This window comes from Corylus avellana, chromosome 3 (genome assembly GCF_965113065.1).
Source record: "Corylus avellana chromosome 3, dhCorAvel1.hap1.2, whole genome shotgun sequence".
Lineage (NCBI taxonomy): Eukaryota > Viridiplantae > Streptophyta > Magnoliopsida > Fagales > Betulaceae > Corylus > Corylus avellana.
Genome location: NC_142492.1, coordinates 2,035,897 through 2,057,687, shown reverse-complemented (window position 1 = coordinate 2,057,687; position 21,791 = coordinate 2,035,897). Strand labels below are relative to the sequence as shown.

At 31.8% G+C, this 21,791-nt stretch overlaps 1 protein-coding gene across 1 annotated transcript; it reads left to right on the top strand.

Moving 5' to 3' along the window:
- The first annotated feature begins 1,945 nt into the window (after positions 1 to 1,945).
- LOC132174878 (small ubiquitin-related modifier 1) lies at positions 1,946 to 4,764 on the top strand. Its single transcript, XM_059586611.2, has 3 exons — positions 1,946 to 2,139; positions 4,261 to 4,410; positions 4,511 to 4,764. The coding sequence occupies exons 1-3, from the start codon at positions 2,059 to 2,061 to the stop codon at positions 4,574 to 4,576; spliced, it is 297 nt and encodes a 98-aa protein (XP_059442594.1). The 5' UTR covers positions 1,946 to 2,058; the 3' UTR covers positions 4,577 to 4,764.
- Positions 4,765 to 21,791: the final 17,027 nt, after the last annotated feature.

The window sequence follows — 21,791 nt, the reverse complement described above, 5'->3', positions numbered from 1 at the left end:
TGAAAAGAAAAACTTCATCTTTTCTGAAACAAGGACTTCCTTGGGTGTTTAGCATGATGAAATTCATGAGGTTCTGACTGATTAAGAGTGTTCCCAATTAAAAAGTCAAATGTTACTTTTATTTAAAATAGCTCTTCAAATGTTTGAAAAAGTTCATACATTGAATTAACAAAAAAAAAAAAAAAAAGTAAAATAGATATTTGATTAGAAGAGCTAAAAAAAAAGTTAAATGTAGTAACACTTTTCAATTGAGCTATTTTATTTTTCATTGTTTCTCTTACCTGTTTTATCTTTTTCCCAGATCTTTTCATATGTTTTCTCCGCGTGTTCTTTTTTTTTTTTCCAAATTTTTTCTCATTTTTCCTCTCACATGTTTTATTTTTCTCAAAACTTTTCTTACTTTTAATAATATTTTAATAGAATAGATAGAAATATAGCTAATCGGATGTAGAGACATTTAAAAATGGCTTAGCTAAACAACATAAATTAGATAAAAGTGAGTTTTAAAAAGCTATTTTATATAAAAATATGACTCCTCTATTGAGAATGCTCTAAAGAATGCGTATATATTAAAACAAAGCTCAAAATGCAGTGAAAATGGGTTTATTAGTGCCTGGTTTTTGACAATAATAGACTGTCACATCCGCACACCCATTGGTCTTGGTTTTTCACCTAATTGATCCGACAACCCTTTGGGCCTACTTTTCGGCTCAAAAAATTTATGTGGGAATGGAAGACCAATCACAATATCGGTCCCCCAATTTCTAAAATTATATGTGGGAATAGATGACTATTTACAAGTCACAACTTACGGTCAAAAGGGAGCATTGATTTTGCCCATCACATTTTCTGCACAAGCACCCTCAAGTCTCATGCTACTCTTGTCATGCACTATGTCATACTTTAAGGAAAAAACCAAAAAAAAAAAAAAAAAAACTAAACATCTATTAGGTCAATGCAAACTATTTACCATAAATTTCTTATTGTTCTTCTTGTTCTTGTTCTTGCTTTTTTTATTTTTTATTTTTTTATTAAATGAGTAAGACTGTTAATAAAGGACAAAGTTTTTCTTCAAATTTGGTTGGAAAAATTTTCTTCAATCTAATCTATAAAAGTGATATGTATCCCTTTTTTTAATAACATGTGAGATGCAAATGAGTTTTTAATAAAATTTATTTCAACTTTGTCTCGGATATTAAAAAATACATGTGCATCTCACATGTTATGGGACACATATCACTTTTATAGACTAGGTTGAAGGAAATTCCTCAAACTCAGTTTGAAGGAAAACTTTGTCCGTTAATAAAATGAAAGAAAATACAAATAAAGGGGTAGGAGACCCTAACAAAGGCCCCAATACAAATGTCAAAGTGCAAGAGAAAAGCTAACAACATTTAAAAATTGACCAAATAAAGGGCTTAGCCTAATAGTTTTTTTTGACACAAATTAAAAAAAAAAAAAAGGAGCCACCAAAAAAAATTATTTTTTAGGCAATTTGCCAAAACTCTCATTTGTAATTTGGATAGAAATTTTTAGCAATTTTATTGTTCATATTGCTATTAATTTAAACATTAAGGTGATAAATGAGCCTTCATGGGGCCCTCTGTCTAAATAGATCTTGAATAGCCTGCCCTTCTTACATTTAATAGCAAATTACTATTTATTGATGTTGTTTACTTGGAAGATGGGAAGGAAACAAGGCTTTTTGCTCCGCTATGACCTACAAATAGTTTTTTGGGCCAGCCCATTGGGGCTAGCTCAAGCACATTTGGGCTGAACCCGAGCTTGGGCTCTACAAAAACTAGGTTACGTAAACCCGCAGCGTGAACGACGTCGTTACAAATAATGGCTTGACTCCGTCCGATCAATCTTCACCAAACACATCTGAGCCGTCAGTTTCCTTCCAAAAAAAATTCCGCATGACAGTACTTTCTCTTCGCTTTAAACAAGAACGGGTCGGCAGCGAGAGACAAAAAGTGAAGCCCTTGGAACTGGTGGTGGACTCTCTCAAGTGAAATCGGGTTTTCAGAACGAGAAATCGGAGACCGAAACTGAAAGATGTCCGGCGTGACGAACCAGGAGGAAGACAAGAAGCCCACCGATCAGTCGGCCCACATCAACCTCAAAGTCAAGGGCCAGGTTTCTCTCATTCTATCTCTGATTATGACTTCTCGATTACTAATTTTTACAATAAAATTTTCCGAATCGATTCTGGGGCTTTCGATCTATATGATGTCTTATTTTGTTAAATATTTTTTAATTGAAAAAATGGATAAACTTTCTGGGGTTTAATGAGATTTTATAGGGTTCTTAAAAAAGATATTTTTAGGAGGTTTAAGAAAAAAAAAAAAAAAGTGCGACTTGGGTTCTGTCTGTTTGTTTGTTTGTTTTGTTTTTCTTTTGATGCTGTTTTGCTGTGATTATTTTTGGTTTAGTTTACCAAAAACATGTATTTAGGAATACGTAGAGACAGGGTTTTTGGTTTTGGTTTTGGAAATTTAACATGTTTTGTATAACTATTGAGGATAGTGTTGTGTGTGGTAATTCGTTTTTGTGTATCATATTTTCTGGGTTTTTGCTTTTTTATTATTGCTCTTACACATGCCTCTCACCAGGCGTTTTTTTTTTTTTTTTACAGTTGTCCATGTAAAGTTGTTTGCTTTAGTTATAGTTCCCTTACATAATTTTTTATTGCCTATTTCGTATCACATCATTGTCGATTTTTGATGGTTACTAGAGATCGTTGTGTGCTTAAGCATGTGTCTCTGTATTTTCTCATTTACACGGTATTATCTCGTGATGACATATACAACTTTCTGACCTTTGTTTTGTGCCATAAAGTTTTTTTAGTCAATATTCACCTGCTTGGAGCATGTTTAGGCATCTATTGAAACTGATTACATTATAATTGCTAATGTGGACGATAATTGGACGATCAGACGAGTTGGAAGTCATAATTAGAACCGTTGTCTGTTCTATCAATAAGTTGAAGCAGCTTCGTTACCAATTAAGTCTTGAAAATTGATCCCATGTCACTAGTTTTGAAAAAAAAGAGAGAAAAAAGAAAGAAAGCCCTTTTCTTTTCTTGAACCTATACTTCTGTATATAATATGTTTGGATATAAATCACATATTTGATGCCAGAACGCATTCTTATAAAGGTATATTGCAACGTGTTTATTTGATGTCCTGGAATCTCATCTCTGCTACGACATGTGTAGTCTACTTTGTTTTCTTAAGTAATAGCCTAAATTAGTAGATTCCTGTTTTAGTTTTAGTTTTATTCTTCTTACAGGTTACTGGAAATACTATTAGTGTACTTAATTTTATGTTTTTTGGTCTTCTCGAAGTTGGTGTTTCCTTTTAGTTTGTCTTCCATAATTTTTGATGCATCTTAAACAGTTCCTTTATGCGTAACCAAACCACTCCTCTTTAACATTATTTCGGAAAATTAATTAATCAAAGGGCATTCTTGCCCCTTGCTCCTATACAATGCAACTTTTTGCTTTCTATTGTTTGCTTTGGTATGTTGAATATTGTGTTAGCAATATATCCTTCGAAGTGATCTCAATGTGTTCAATAAAAGCTGTTTTCTTCTTTATATATAAAATATCAATAAATGGGAACCGGACATTGTGTTGTCATATATCTTACTTCTATTAATTTTAATATGCTCATACAATGGCCAGTCTTGATTGCCATGCTAGGTCTTTTAGTTTCCTCATATGTGTCATATATCTGTTTTCTTTTTTTAGTCTAATTACTTTATAGAGGACAGTCATCTGAAGCAGGTCTTGGACAATTGTAAGATCTTGATCATATACATCTTACACAATAATTGCTTAGAAGTAAGAAGTTAGTGCTACATTCAGCTATAGTATTGTAGATCATGCTATGTATGGTGTTATTCATGTTGAGCAATCACATGGTAGTTTTGGAAACTATGACTGGTAGCGCCTACTATGTAGCCTTGCATATGCATTTTGAGAACAAAGCTATTCAATATAGTTGGGATGATAACTACAAGGCACTTTTAGTGGCGTGTGGCCCAAGATCTTCCAAATTTTTTCAATACTTCCTTGGAAGTCACTTTTATCATTTTGAAAATTTTTAGATGGTTTACAAATCAATGCACTCTAAAAGGAGTTATACTATCAATTATCTTTACGGTGCTCCTATTGTTTAGTGGTAAAGCCTGGAGACATGCAATGTTCTATGTTCTACATGCTAATTTTAGTAATGTTTTTTTTTTTTTTTTCAGGATGGGAATGAAGTATTTTTCAGGATTAAGAGGAGCACTCAACTGAAGAAGCTTATGAATGCGTATTGTGATCGTCAGTCTGTGGAGTTCAACTCAATTGCATTCTTGTTTGATGGCCGTCGTCTCCGAGCAGAGCAGACTCCAGATGAGGTCTCTCTCTCTCTCTCTCTCTCTCTCTCTCTGTGTGCTGGTGTTGTTTGCATGCCATTGTTTAGGGCCCCAGTTTTACTTTAGATATTTCTTGCTGCAGCTGGAAATGGAAGACGGTGATGAGATAGATGCCATGCTGCACCAAACTGGGGGAGCTATTGCCTAAAGGGTTTGGCAGGTCATTTCTCTAGCAGGAGAGAAATATAAATAGATTTTAGCATTTCCAAAAGACAATATTTGGAACTGTAATGCCTATTAATTATGTACTAGACAACCAGCCTTTTCTGAATCATTATGGGATATGCCTTGTTAATTTCGAAAGAGTTTTGTATTCAGTTATTTCCTCAGGGATTATGTGCTTTGTCTCATTTCGATTGAACTGTAAATTATTATCTGGGTTCAAAATTTAATTAGTGTAGAGATTGAGATTCAACCAAGGGAGTAATGTTTTTTAAACATTTTTATTCAAGCAATTACTCCATCTCTTTCTTAGATAATGAAATCAGAAGTTGGAGAAACAGAACAGCATGAAATATTTATTTATTTATTTATATATTATGTTATAAACAAAATTTCTTAAGAGGTACTATTTCCTAGAAGATCTCTTAAACAATACAGCACCTAAGCATGCATGTAACTAATTTATTTTCATCATTATTACACATGCTTCCATTTTCTGACAGTTGTTGGCCCTTGAGAAATTGTAACCAGTTTTGCAGCTGCATGTATCTTGGTTCAATCCCCCTTTTTTCTTTTTCATGCTGGGTTTCTCTGAGCTTTGTAGATGTAGGCAATCTTAAGATCCGAGCTGATGTTTGGGTGATAAACCTACATGACAAAAATGAATAGGATATTCAAGACCTCCACAAACAAACAATTTGAAAGTTAGTTAATAATCCATAGGAAGATCTGAAAAATCCTGAGGTTAAACTCAAAAAATTCACAAAAGGAAAAATGTGGCAAATATTTTTTTCACTAGCTTTTAAGTAATCTTAACTGATGATTTATTTCGTAATTTGTTGATTTAACTTATAGATGGCTCCAAACATATTTAGCATAATCTTCAGCATAAAATGTTATTTTGTCAGAAAAATACAAACATGAATAATGGTATACACACACCATATTTCTACCACAATGGTATTGACATGACAGTTTCAATCAACCCTTTAATATTCTAATTAATCCTTGAATATTTAAGGTTTGGTTGGTACTGCCACATCAATAGTGTGACATAAAGATAAGGTTTCTAACATAAATTTAAAAATATTTTTCAGAAAAACTTTTCAAAGGAATACTATATACCACTTCACTATCCCATCATTTTTGAAGATAATCACTTCCTAGATAGGCAAAAGATTAACTAGCTAGGCAGGAAGGAGAGAGAGAAAGAGAGAGTTGAGACCAGTTGGGAAAGTAGCTTTCATAGATATCGGAACCAGCTTCTGCATTTTGTCATGCAATCAAAAGCACATTCCAAGTAACGATCGTAGTCGTGAATGGCGTGCGCACAGTCAAACAAAACACAATATTTAGCGCAAAATCTTGAGTAGCGGATTTTAACATCTAAAGAGGAGGAAGAAGAAATCCCATTAACATTACTAATTGCATCGGCTACTAATTGTTGTAGCAGTAGCACCATCAACGCTACTGTCATCATCTTCACAATTCTGCCTATACCACTACCACAATATTTTCCCATTGCTTTTTTTTCCCTTCCCTCACTGCAAGTCTGCAACCCTTTTGTTATTTGCAATTGTTCAATGATGACCCCAATTTATAACTAAATTATTCAGTCTGAGCTTCAATATTTTATTCCCATATTAATCCCATTCATTCTCGATCTCTTGAGATTGTGCATAAACAAAAGGTTCTGTTTAAAGAATGGTGGCTTTTGGCAAGGCTTAATAATGGCTTAGACTTCATTATCAAGCCTTGCCAAAAGACAAACTATTTTCACTTTTGAGAATAACTTCAATAGGTATTGGTGTAAAGTAGGTATTTTGCATCCTCCAATACAAAGTAGACACCTCAACTTGAAAAACCAAAAAGTAATATGACCATTCACACCAAGATAATTTCTTTTCTTTTGACAAAATACCTCATAGACAAAATGGAAAATACCCATCAACAAAAAACATTAGAGCCATTATCTTGGTTACTTTTGAGATTCTGGTATCAGAGGCTTGGAGGTGGGTGGGGAGGTTCGGTGGTGTGTGTTGGATATTGTGTTAAAATGAATGGGAAACTAATTAAAAGTCCACGAGATCGTTTTGAATAAATTAAAGATATAATATTTTCATCTCTATTATATTTAGTGTTTTTACTTAATGTCTCAAATTTCTATTGAAGGCATTAAAAAAATGTTTTACACCACATCCTATCCTGACACAAGGGACTCATGAGTTATTGTTTAATGACTCTTGGAAAAAGTTGTCTACCTTACAAGGGTCTAAGTGTGTTTTCATCTGCTTTTAAGGGTATGATAATTTAAAAAGTAAAAACAAATGACAAGCGTAGTCAAAATTCATTCTAGAGAAACACTTGTTTAAAAAGGTTTATTATAAAGTATAAAGTCGAGAGTGGAGAGGGCATGCGTATTTTTTTTTGACATGTGCACACAAATGGAAGAGAGAGGAGGGATTCGAACTAGTGACCTCCGCTTCATGAGGCGTAATACACAGCTGATTGAGCTATCCATTGGGAACGAAGGCATGCGTATTGGCACAAAATAGAAGTTCTACGTAATTCCTCACAACTTGGACCTTTCATTAGATTACAGCATCGAAATGTTTTGTGCTCAATTATCAAAACATAAATATGTCAATTAGACAAATCATCTTAGTTGTTTGATTGTGTTTTTGATTGGTTGCAACTTGCAAGGTTATGTTCTTAAAATATAAAAGTTTGTTAAGCTTTTGTTTAGAACAAAGAGTTTCTAAACCCTATCATGCCGGCCTCTTGTTTGGGTGTTGTGTCATGTGGATATGGTCGAACTTTATTTATGAATTCTGATTGAATAATGCTAGAAGTTCTCTTTATGTTTCTCGTGTCCTTTCAAAACTTATGTGATTTTGATTCATGTTATACATCATTTCATCAAAGGGAATGATAGATGTTCTTCTGGTGTTTTTTTCGTCCTTGGTAGATATTATTTTCTAAAAAAAAAGTGAGAAAAATAAGGAAAGTTTATTTTTTAGAAAATAATATTTACCTAGGACTAGAAAATTCTGTTATTTCTTCCTATGTTAATTGGAATGAGTAATTCTAGAAGTGAATATAGGAATCGCTACAAAAATTCAAGGATTTTGTGACTGCTTATTAGTGACATGCCTGTAGCGATGTTTTTGAAATGACAAAAGTTTGGTAGACTAAAAACGGGGTAGGTGACGTGTGAACAGTAAAAAGGTCATTAATTTTCCATTTATTTATTAATTTATTCTTTCATTTTTTTTTTCTCCAGATCTTCTTCAAATCTTCTTCTCCTCCTTCTTCAGATTTCTTCTTCTTCATGACGCTGGCGAGGGTAGTTGTGCCGGCGTCCTCCATTGACGCCATGAAACAGTGCTCCAGCGGCTTGTAGCACGACTGCAACATTATTCTCGCTTACTCTGTTATATGTCTCTCTATTTTCTCTCTTCCGCTCCTCTGTTTTCAACACGACACTAATTAGTGACGTGGTACTGTTCATACGACACCCCCTCTTGAGGGGTGTTGTTTTACCCAAAAAAAGTCACCTTGTGGTGACGTTTTCAAAAACTCATATTGTTGACACGTCACAAAATCCTAATATTTTTGTAGTAAATCTACCATTTAATTTGTGTAGAACTCACAATGATTCCACAAATCCAATGATGAATCAATTTAACTTGCCTCAAATCCAATCGTAATCTATCACAAATCCCTTATTTTTTTCACTTTATTTTAAAAAAATAATATCCTCAAAGAGTACCTAGCATTCTCCATATTGATATACTCAATCGGGCAAAGATATATACACATACAAGATAATAGAGATCCCATAAATCATGGGATTATAATGATTACAAATATTTTACATGTGAGAATTGCCTTCTTTAGTTGGTTGTCAATTATTCTTTCTTAAATGTGATTTGAATTCTGACTCTATGTATGTGAAGGCTTATGTGGGTTCCACACATCACATTAGCCTATGGATCTAATAATAATTTTGAAAATATGAAGGATGGAAGAAGAACCAGAGGTTTCTGTACACAATTAGTAGGAGAATGTGTAGGAGCAAAACAATATGTAGCATTTATAGGAGATGTATAGTCATCTAGCAAGCAAAAAGGGGGGAGTACACACCATGAGCCTGTCTCTTAACCAAAGAAAGCGAGTAGTGGTGAGACCTTTGGTAAAGATAAACAAAAGTAATATTACTTAAGGTCGTGAAATGAATAATATGCTAGTTATTTAGTTTGTGTTGTATAATGACTCAGACGGGGACTGAACCGAAATTTCTCATCGTGTTCTCATCTAAGAAAGAATTAGAATGCTTGCGGATCGAGTGCACTTACGAAAGACCAACGGGGATCGAGCTATATATATAGAGGATATATATGAAAATTTTTAAAACAAAAATCTAGAGTTCTTACATGTTAGAAAATTTGTATTGATAATTCATTTTGCAGTTCAACGTGCTTGGGGAATAATTTCAAAGTGATCTTTTTTCTAGTATAATCTGATTGGAATTTGCTTCAAGTACAACTAAATCCAGCAATCTCAGCTATTTTTAACTGATTGAAACAAGAATATAATTATATACTGAAACGAGAAATCTCATATGAAATGCTGTAATAAAAACATGCATAATTAAGATCAGTACAAGCATAAGCATGCAGTTGACTTTTAGGAGAAAAAATGTAATGATATAAGGAGGACTAGAGTTCTCCTAGAGTCATTCCAAATGTGATGTGGCATTTAAAATCACTATTCAATTTGAGATGATTATTATTGAATTTTAATCTATTGGTGATTTTAAATGTCACATCACATTTGCGATGACTCTAAGAAAATTACTCTAGTCCTCCTTATATCATTACTCGGAGAAAAAGGTTGATGCATGTGAGAAAGAAGGCAAGACAGTTAACTAAAAGTGAGAAAAATATGATATAAAAACAATTACCTCTTTTACCTTTGCACCAAGCACTGGTAAAAACAATTACCGTTTCACTCATCGATCAAGGGTAAATTGAACACGTCACATTTGTTGGCCGGAATAATACAAAATATATATAATTTCTCAACGTGTACGTATAAAGTATGTAAATTAACTTGGATAATTTTTATTTTTATTTTTTATTTTTTAAAAAAGCCCAAGAAAATGGCTTCAAGTTCAACCAATAAGGATGAGGCAATATTGCTTTATATGATGATCACCATGATCATCGTTTTCCTGGCGTCCTTGGAGGTCGGAGAAGCCTTTAAATGGAAAGTGAACCAGCGCTGCTACCAAAAGTACTACGCCACGTGCATAGTTAGAGGTCACAAGTGCACGCCCCATGTTTGCAAGGACTTAGTAGAAAATTTATATATGCTCTTCTATGAAATGCATTTTCTGTTAAAAGCATCAAGATATAAGTATTGGGCTTTTTTTTCTTTTTCTTTTTCTTTTTCCTTTTTAATTATTATTATTATTATTTTTGAGTCGTATAAATTAAATCAAAGCACACGTCCACCTTTATTTATTTATTTATTATTGTTATTATTTATGAGTGAGTAATATGAAGCGATGAAAAGTAAAAATGTTGCATTCACATTCGACTAAGCAAATGTTTAATTGAAGTTTAGCTAAGCAAGCACTTATATTTTTGAAAAATATAGTAATAGAATAATGGGAAATACGAAGATAAGAAACATATATAATATAATTAACAAACCAGGTAAGAAACATAATGGAAAACTACAGTGAGGGGGATTTTCCTAATTATATATCTTCTATCTTTATGTGATATGGAAGTGAAGCAAGATGGCTAACAAGAAAGAAAATTTGAGAATGCAACTTTAATGAACAGGCTGAACAACATAAACATTAATATAGGATAATTGCAATGCAACTTTGCATTTTTTTTTTTAAGCACCGCTGACTTACAGTACTGCACAACAAATTTGAGAATTTATTTATTTATTTATTTTCTATAGAGCAAGCCAAAATAATTTCATACCCACATCTCAAAATAAAAATGTTCTCCTGATGTTGATTTTTATGATAAAGTATATATAAAAAAAAAATGTAGCATAAAACGAATGTATTACTTCTAATGATATATATTTTGTTTATGAAGTAATGAGGAAATTCGGTCCTCACTCTTCACTATTTGGCCATCAACTAAGGCCACCTCTTTTGGGAGTGGTCTTGTGCTCATGTGATTGTTGACTGCCTCCAGCAGCTCTTGTTCTTAAGTTCTTTGACCGTCTCAAAGGTTTCTAAATATGCCAACTCTCGGGCACATTCGGTTGCAAAATGGGTAACTTCCCACTTAGTGTTTGGAAGCATTCCCGATAATTCTCATTTCATTTCGACTTTAAGAATTAGGAGCGACAAAAACCCTTCCTCGTAATTTGTTGTGTTTTTATTTCTTTCCCTTTCTTTTTTACCAAAGTTGAATAGAAAGAAAAGGAAAATTCATTCATTAATTATCGGGTACGTTTGGTTATTAAGAATTTTAAATTTTAAACTTCATGTGAGCTCATGTTTGGGAAACCGGAGTAACTTTTATCTAATACCTTGCACATTTATTTTGCTTATTTGTTAAAGTTTTTAGATTAGTGCTTTTCTCACACTTTTTATCAGTACCTCTCATAAATAATTATCCCATTTCCAACGATTAATTGACTAGACAATGGGTTTTAGGTGAATATGGATATGGTGTTAAAATAAAATAAAATAAAAACTAAAAAGGTCGATTTTTAAAAAATAAAAAATAAAATTGATATGGATATTTTATAAATAAAATAAAATAAAGTTTCCTAGCTAGATATCTATGACTCTTAAAAGTGTTTCACAAATCCAAATATATATAGATAATAGTATTTTTGTTTGGGGGTTCATAATTGGTGAATTAAGTAAGAGTGTATGGTTGATAAGTTAGTCGCTAATTAATTAAATTGATAAAGTTAGATTTTGTACTTTATCATTTCACCAAGAGTATTAATGCTATATATATTATATTTTTATCATACAATTGTCTAATAACATTGACATGCATGACACTCTAAATCAATCATTGGACATTTCTTTTATTTAACAAGAATTAATCTAAGGCTTAATTTGTTTGATAGAATTATAGTATCTAAATCTCTTTCACCATTATATATATATATATATAGTAAAAGGTACTCATACTAGTTAGGGGGATGTTGGTGCACATGAGTGACACAAGAGGGACTTATAAAATTACTCTTTTTTTACGAAAAAAAAAAGACACCTCTCCCAAAGTTTTTGAAAAATAAAACCTCTAATTTTTTTGAAAAATAAAACGTGTAAACTTCTTTAGGTTTCTTTTTAAAGAAGCTTTCAATTGTGGCGTATATTTTTATAATTCCTTTTATTAAAACTAATTTTGTGATGTAACATATTTCTCAGCCTAGTTTGAAGAATTTTTTAGACAATTAACCTCTCTACAATCTTATATATATGCACTTTGCCCAGATTGTCATGGCACCACCACTATATTAAATTATTAATGTACATCGAGAAATTGAAGCCCCTATTTAAAAAATAATAATAAAAAAAAACCATAGATTTTACAAGAAATTACATCTTAATTAGCGTACGTTGAGAAGAAAGTTTGCCCTTTGCTGGCTGCACCATGCACGTACGTACGTCGATGTCGCATGCACAAATTAATTAGGAGAAACTTCGATCACTTTATACCCTTAAATTACTACGTGTTTTAAGAAGACCTTCAAAATTTTAAAAACTCTTAATTTAATCCCCTGAACTTTTAATTTGATTCAATTGACTCCTCCATCAGATTCAGCCGTTATCTCCTAACAAAAATTACTAAAAAGATCAAATTACCCTTCAATTTTCGTTATTTATTTATTTTTTTAATTTGGAATTGGGGGTAAATTTAGAATTTTATAAATAAAAAAAAGTCAGGAGTATAAAGGTTATTTTATCACTTTTAACATTTAAAATTTGATGGATGAAGTACATTGCATCAAATTTAAAGTTTAAGGGGTGAAATTAAGAATTTTTAAAATTTAGGGAAGTTTTCTCAAAATACGTGATAGTTTAGAAGTCTTAAGTGAAGTTTCCCCTACAAGTTAATAATTAAGTTACCAATATTAGCGTAGGTAAGATTATTTTTATTATTATTTTATTATGTTGTTATCATGTTACAAAATCAGTGGAAGTCAACATACCATATTTCTTGATAACAGATTACAAGCATATATGTAATGCAGTTGACTTGTACGAGAAAAGGTTTATGCACGTGAAAAATAAGCGTAAATTAATTAAGTGACGTTTTAGGGTTTGTTTAATTAATTAGCACGATCTCGAGTGGCTTCTCCACATTTGCCTCTACGTACCACAGACCCACAAAAACAATTTAATTACAACTTGAATGGATATAAAATGTTTATAACACAAACTTAATTAATAAATTAGATCAAATTAACCTGACCTCATTAATTAATTACATTTACCATTTACTTAACAAAAAGAAGCAAGCAAGAAAATGGCTTCAGCTTCAAGCAAGGTTGCGGCATTGCTTTTCATCAACCTTTTTGCTGGCATCAATGGAGGTTGGAGAAGCCTTTAAAATTATAAAATGGGAAGTGGACCAGATTTGCTACCATAAATATATACTACCCCACATGCACGGAAAAGACCGAGGTTTGCCAGGACTTAGCAGAACAATTATGCTCTACTGTTAAATGCATGTTTTGTTAAAAAAAATTGGGGCGTACCAAAGTATGACAATACTGAGATTGGAAATGGGAAGGGGGATCGATGCATTCTCCAAATCCACCTCACTGCTGAAAAATGATCAATATGCCTAATTTTCACCATTTAAAACTATCTATGATTGATTTTCTATATATATGCTGATATGTAAATAAACTCAATGCATGTACTTATGTAAGTAAGTGTATGAGCCTTTATTATTATTATTATTATTATTATTGAGTCGTGAATTATTTTTAGTTTATGAATTCAATTTATTATTATTATTATTATTATGAGTTTTTTTTTTTTTTTTTTGGTGACAAATAGATGATTATCATTGATGAAAAGATGAGAAGGTGGAGTAAAAAACTCTATCAACAATCAAGAGATAAAGCTACTTGCTTCATCAAAACATCACTAGCTATAATACAATTTGAAGTATGATTCCTCCATATCATATCATTGACATTTGTAATAGCTGGCTTTGCGAGTCTATATGCCGCATCGTTAGCTTCACGGTGGACAAAACCGAGAATGTATGCAAAATACGACGCGTATCCTCCACAATGTGACCAAACCGGCTCCATGCATTAGTGTTTGAGTTCAAAGCATTCACTATGAGTTCAAAGCATCCACTATGAGTTGTGAATTATTATGAGTAATGTTAAGTGACGAAAGAGGAAATTTTAGCAGTTATCTATAAAAAGAATGCTTCCCATACAATATTTCTCACCCATCACAAAAAAGCAATATTATAGAATACAAGTTAATAAGTTAAACATAGAGCTTAGATATAAGGAAATGAGTCCATTTCATTGCAATTTTGCTCTCTAGTCACTGGCATCCTCCCTTGTGTCTGCCTGCGATCCCAGCCCTCTTCAGCAGGGCAGAACTAGAAGTTTTAATATGGGGGGCAAAATTAAAAAAATATATATATATTTGGAAAGGCAAAAATAAATTTTAAGGTCTATTTTATATATATATACCTTAGGCCTTGGGGGGGGCTAGGGCCCCCCAAGGGCTAAGGTGGTTCCGCCCCTGCTCTTCAGGACATTTATGTAGCAATTGATGACCCCAAGTTTGCTAATGTAGGCGCCCTAGAGCATATGAAAAAGCATATATATATGTTTTTTTTTTTAATAGTATGGATAAAGTTAGAATAAATTTTATTAAAAAATTATGTGTATTTCACATACTATTAAAAATAAAAATGTTATTTTTATAGATTGGGTTGAAAGAACTTCCTCCAACCCAATTTGGATAAAAAACTCTATTCGATTGGTAGGAGCATTTTCACTTACAGATTCATGAAAGTCAGTTAAGTCGATTAATTAACCAACTTCATATCGACAAGGAATAGTTTCAGCTTTTTCGGTTAATCAGTTAGTCGATTAATAGGTGGTCGGTTACAAGTTTTTATGTTAAGATTTATCAACTTCCTTGTCGGTATGAAGCCGGTTAATTCATGGAACACAAATAAAAAGGACAACCACAAATCAGCTAGACAAAACAATAAAGAAACCTACCATATAAAATTCAAATTTCACTTGAAAAATCGATTAAGTTGGTTAATTGTTGGTATGAAGTCGGTTAATTCTTGGAACACAAATCAAAAGGACAACCACAAATCAGCTTACGCAAAAAAAAAAAAAAAAAAAAAACCTACCAGATAAAATTCAAATTTCACTTGAAAAATCGATTAAGTTGGTTAATTGTCGGTTAACCGACGATTTTTTTTCTTTTTTTACCACCTACCTAACTGAACTGACGTTGAAACAGTATTTTTATTCCCCTTACCGACCGCCAAAAGTCGGTTGTCGATCGGTGACAGTTTGGTAGTGGTCAGTAGGCGGCAAACGATTAATCTATCCAACTAGCCTATATGACATAATAAAGACGTGATTGCTGACAGTAAAAAAAAAAAGAAAAATTGTTAACCCTAAAAGCCTTAAGAACATTTCTTACAAAAAATAGATACATGAACCTTATTAATTTCAGAATGAAGACTTAGTCCTCTATTCTATTTATAATCAATTGTGAAGTTTGAATTACAAACAATAGAACTCATCTTCAGGTAATGAGTTTGTTACATAATTTCAAAATACAAAATAGACTTGGAAATTAAGTTGTCTGATACAATCTTTGACTTGGTCTCGTTCCTTAGCTGATACAATCTAATACAATCTTTGACATGAATCTTCATGAAGTTGTTGCTTTGACTTGATACAATCTGATACAATCTATCTCTCTCTCTCTCTCTATATATTTATATATAGAAATGCTATGGTTTATCATGTGATTCTCTTAGTGTTCTCCTGATATTACGTGGATAATGTTTTCTAAACGGCCCTTTTAGAAAGTAAGAATTAGTGTTGTTCTGTTTTCTTAAAAAAAGAATATCCACATACGATTAGGAAAACACTAACAGAATCACAACAGAAACTGATATAAACTAAATTCAACAAGATTAATAACAGTTTACATATCTCCCTTATCAGCAACTGACAAAGCCCATTCAAGGCACTACTACATAAAAGTAGAAGAAGAATGGGTTCAACTTCAACCAAAGTTGCTGCAATATTGCTGTTTATCGCCATGATCGTTTTGCTGGCATCCTTCGAGTTTGGAGAAGCAGCTCTCATTAAATGGAAAGTGGACCAGAAATGCTACAACAAGTACTACCCCTCATGCGTAGCTGAAGGTGAAAAGCCCGATGAGTGCCAGGACAGGGTTGGACAATTGTGCTCTTCTATTAAATGCATTTTGTGCACACATCCAAATCGCATCAAGGTATGATGCATTCTCCAAATCTGCCTAATTTGCACCATTTCCAATCTGTGAAAAAACCAAGTTATTGTAATCAACTTCTTTGTGATTTGATTACTTTATTTGTATTTGTATTTGTATTGTATTCATTTACCACAACATGAGTGTGTGTAAGTTTTTTTTTTTTTTTTTTTTGACATGTCTGCACAAGGGGAGGTGGAAGGGAAATTAGAACTAGTGACGTCCGCTTCATGAGATGTAATTCCCAACTGATTGAACTACCTCTTGGAAACATGTGTATAAGTTATTGTAATAAAATTCCTTATTTGTATCGTATGTATTTAATTATCACATCATGAAGTGTGAGTGTGTAAGTTTTTTTTTTTTTACATGTCCACATAAGGGGAGGTAGGAGGGGATTCGAACTAATAACCTTTACTTCGTGAGACGTAATCCCAACCAATTAAACTAACCCTCCGTGATTAGAAAAAAAAAAACTGATCCTTCGGGACATGTGTGTAATGTAAGTTATTGTAATCAAATTCTTGCAATTTGATTACCTTATTTGTATTGTATATATATATTCACTTATCACGTCAAAAAGTGTGAGTGTGTGTAATATTTATTCATTAAATTTTGGACATAATTAATAGGGGACATAAATTTCCTCCATACGGGTTTGGAGGAAATTTCTTCAAACCCATTTAAAATAGTGTTAAGTATCTATAAACATTTAAAATGTCAGTCTAAGTTAGTAAACTGTTATTACAGACCTTAAGAATTTAATGTACGTTTTAGATGTTTATAGACACTTGACACTATTTTAAACGGATTGAAATATATTTCCTCCAAACTAGTTTAGAGGAAATTTTTGTCTATTAATAGGGTATGCAATACTTTTTGTTTAGAATAATCAAAGTATTTATGTTGGCTTTTGGGTAAATTGTATTAAAATATAACATTATTTTATAATTAATTAATTATTAGTACCACCCTTACAATAAATTTTTTTTTTTTTAAAAAAAAAAATCCTAACTCCGCCGTGGATTTAGCGGCCTACCAAATCTCGACGTCACCGCCTTCCTCATCGGCAATAGTGGGTAGTGTCCTGCTGTCGGGGTCCATGCTCGACTCGACAACAGAGAGGGAGGAATCGGGTGTACGTGTATTGGCTTTTTATCATCGACTCCTATGAATATTGGCTCGTGGATTAATGTTGTTGTACGTGCATATATGTGAGTGAAAAAGAAAATAAATATATAGTTGAATTTCGTTTATGAATTCAAACAATATAATCTTATATCTATCCTTTAACACGTTTCAAACTTTACATGCGACATTTAAAATTGGCAATTTTTAAAACAACCCTTAAACTCAACACAAATTAATGGGTTAGAGTTAAAGAGGTTTAATAATACAAATATGGCGTAAAACTCCTTGAAAAATGGTTTGCAATGGGAGTGTGTCCAGTAACTTATATACATATGGTTAAGATTATACTTAACTCATTTAGGACACAAAGAGTGTAACATTCCACCGCGCTCCACAGCCAATGCCCGTAACGGCGTACTCTATTAACATTGACCCGGTGGTAATACTTTATCTTTTAATGGCTCCACTCATCTATCAATATTCAATAACTTAATAATATAGCTTATACATACTACCAAGACATTTTAATCTGCCCTATAGGTCGCTCTATCCATGACTCGACCATAAAACCGCAACTCGTTTGATCTCATACTTGAACTGCATGGGTTTTATCTCATACTTGACGCGATTACAGACTCTAATACCAAATGATACAAACATTGGGTAGAACTCACTATTGAAAATTGGCTTGCAAGGAAAGTGTGCCCAAAAATTTATATACACATAGTTAATATTAGAATTTACTCATATGACACAAGGAGTGTAACATCTGACCTATTTAATTTAATAAATCGGATTATAATCAACCTATACATTTATATATATATATATATATATATATATCCTTATTTTGACACGACTCAAACCCATCATACAAACACGAATTTTCACCTGATAAGACTTGCCCACAAGAATAAGGATCTATGTGATGTTCTTATAGCATGCAACACACGCTCAACCTTCTCAAAAATAGGGATCTATGCTATGGAGGGTGTTTAGCAAACAACCCCTACGATACTGTTCATAGTTAAAAATATTAAAAAAGAAAATAACAATTGATATAGGAAAATGAAAAAGTAGTATTGGAAAGTGGAAAAATTTTGTTTTGTAGTGATTTTTTTATTTGAATAGTAATAAAAAGTAAATGATGTGATATAAAAAGTAAATGATATGATAAAAAAGTGAGAATGTTTTAATGTTGATTTTTTTGAAAAAAATGAAGTGAATAGTGTGTGAGAATGTGGTGTAGTATAACAAACAAGGCCATGGTACCGTGTTTATCATGGTGGCCAAGAATCCAATGATGAGCGAAGCAAGGAAAATGCCAAATTTTGGAGGCACACATATTTTCCCAATGTACCAGATGGACGTAGTGATTTGATAATATCGCCGGCCCAAATTCAACTATTAGAAATAATTCACGTCAATATTTTATCATCTCATCATATAAATTAACTATTAGATTTGTGAACTTATGTGAATTTTACACAAATTTATTGGTAGATTCCACAAATTTAATAATTAATTTATTGAATTTGTATGATAATATAGAAAAAAATATTGACAGGAATTATTTCTCATCATTTTTTTTTTTTTTTCTGAGCAACCGATCACTTCACTAAAGTCGTGGAAAGTTTCAACACAACATTTATAGAACCAAAACTTATACTTATATATATATATATATATATATATATATATATATGGGTATCTTCTTCTTTTTAAGGTTATTTGTGAATTTGCGAATTTGAGTCGGTTAATTTTTTTTTTCTTCAAGCTGTTCAACAATTCAAATTAAGTGTTTAGTTATTTTTTTGAGAGGTGCACAATGAAAAGACATATTAAAACAAAGCGAAAAGTTAGCCATTTTTTGAACTTATTTATTTTTAAATAATAATAAAAATTATGTAAGCTATTATATTTAGATTGCCCCCATTAAATTTTATATATATATATATATAGGCGTGGCAAAATAAATTATAATTTGCATTTATATTTTTTAAACAATAATTAAATTTTGTTGAATTATTTATTTATTTCGTTATTTATGTTTTTTAATCTTGACGTACCTCTGACCCAAAATCTTAGCTTCACCATTGTTTATATGACCTGATAAAGACGCGTTTGTGGGCATGCATTCAACAAAATGAAAAATTCTCTCCCTTTTTCCAATTCTCTCTGCCTTGAATAGAAATAAAATAAAATAAAATAGAAAAGAAAAGAAAGAATCTTGTCCCAAAAGGTTAGGAACATTCCTTCAAAAACAAACATAGCTAATTATTAATGAACCTTATAGTTTTCTATTTATAATCGATCATATACGATATACACATGAAGTTTGGTCAATTACAAACAATAGAAGTCATCTTCAGATGAGGTTGTTACAGAATCTCAAATTAATACAGATACATTCTTTGACTTGGTCTGATTTCTTGACTTGGTCTGTTACTTTGACGTCTCTTGTAACAGAAGGATCCGATGATGATTCGCCTGTTTTTTTCTTTTATCTTCATATTTTATATCACATCAATCAATTCTTCCATCTCCAGCCATTTCCATCAATTTACAAAAGCCATTTACTAAAAGAAAAGAAAAGAAAATGGCTTCATCTTCTTCGACCAAGGTTGCGGCAATATTGCTTTTTATCACCATGATCGTTTTGCTGACATCCTTCGAGGTCGGAGAAGCCTTTCGATGGGGAATGGATAGCCCTTGCTATGACAAGTACTTCCCAACATGCCTAGTTGGAGGTGAATCGCAAGAAACTTGCGTTGATTATGTAAGAAATTTATGCTCTACTCTCATATGCATTTTTTGTGGACATTCGGGTCGCGTCAGGACATGATATACTAAGGTCAGAAATGAAAGGGTGACGCACTATCCCAATTGACAAGACTGCAACAAAGAATTATGGCGTGGGATCTAACAACGATCCACCCATTTGCTATCTATAATTGTAAAAACTATGTAAGTTCGTGTATTGGCTTTTTTATTATCGAGTCATATAAATATTGACTCGTGAATCAATTCATGTCATAATATATTTCAATAGTATGATGATGATTGTAATGAAATCCTTGTATTTGTAATCAAATCAATGTGATTGATAATTAAATATTTTTTATTTGATTACCTTATGTTTGGGATATAGAAGGAACTTTTATGTTAGAGCATTTCCAGAAGCTTTTCTATAACCCATTATCTTCCTTACATAGTATGATGATGATTGTAATGAAATCCTTGTATTTGTAATCAAATCAATGTGATTGATAAAAAATATTTTTTATTTGATTACCTTATGTTTGGAATATAGAAGGAACTTTTATGTTAGAGCATTTCCAGAAGCTTTTCTATAACCCATTATCTTCCTTACATATAGAAAAAATGTCAAACAAATTATAAAAAATTACCCAATAGATGCCCAATGGTGTCTCTAAGAATTGAGAATATATGTTACAGTTATACCCAATACATGGGGAGAGAATCAAAAGATCTTCCCATAGCTTTCCTATACATTATTTTAACACAAGATATTTATCTTTTTTCTCTCACCTCTTTTCTTTTCATTGGGATTGTGTTGAAATTTTGTAAAAAATGTGAGGGTAAGTATGAACTTATATTTTGTAACAAATGTATATTTAATTGAAATATGGAAAGATAAAGAAAGTTATTATGAAGTTTATTTGAATAGGAAAGCAAAAAATAGTTTTTTTTTTCCCCCCCCATAAATTTAGGGAAAATCAAAGGGAATCGGCTGGGAATGCTAATGGTGCTTTTGGTATAGCGATTTCATAGACAAAAAGTACAATTTTAAACCAAATCATAAAAAATGAATTGGTTGATATTGTGTTTTTAAAAAATTGCGATTCACAAGTAAGGAGATGATTATTTGAAAACACATAATTTTAAAGGTTAAATTGCGATTTTAAAGGTCAAACTCCGTTTGTGTAAAAGGCGAAGTTATCACCACTAGGATATCAGAAATCGATCACTGCAGAAAAAAATGGATTATGGGATCTATCAATATTATGCGTACTTAATTAATTTGCACCATTTAAAACTATAGTTAAATTTTTTTAAAAAAATATAATGTTGAATTTAGTTCATGAATTCAATCAAAGCACACGTTTATATATATTTTTTTATTGTTGTTATTATTATTGTCGGCAAGTAATGTGAAGTGGCGAAAGAGAAAATTTTAATCAATAACTTGTGGTTATAACTTCGTACGTACTCACGTCTCAAAATAAAAACTTTTTCCTGATCACGTTGATTTTAATTATGATAATATATATATATATATATATATATATATATATATATATATATAAAAGAAGCATAAAACGAATGTATTAACTTCTAATGGTGATTATAAGAATGCCCACATTCTAGTAAACCTCTCTAAATGAGATGCTGCATCCTATAATCCTATTGGAATGATTTTGACATGACAATATTTTTTCCTTTTTGGAAAATTCCTCTAAATTTTAAGTCATTTTGAATGTTGTGAACAATACCTTTACCCTTTGCTGCCACAATATGA

Excerpts from the sequence above, each read along its gene's own strand:
- LOC132174878 (XM_059586611.2), top strand. The coding sequence starts at position 2,059 with ATGTCCGGCGTGACGAACCAGGAGGAAGACAAGAAGCCCACCGATCAG. Across the intron at positions 2,140-4,260 it reads ACCTCAAAGTCAAGGGCCAG|GATGGGAATGAAGTATTTTT; the intron begins GTTTCTCTCATT and ends TTTTTTTTTCAG. Across the intron at positions 4,411-4,510 it reads CAGAGCAGACTCCAGATGAG|CTGGAAATGGAAGACGGTGA; the intron begins GTCTCTCTCTCT and ends TTCTTGCTGCAG.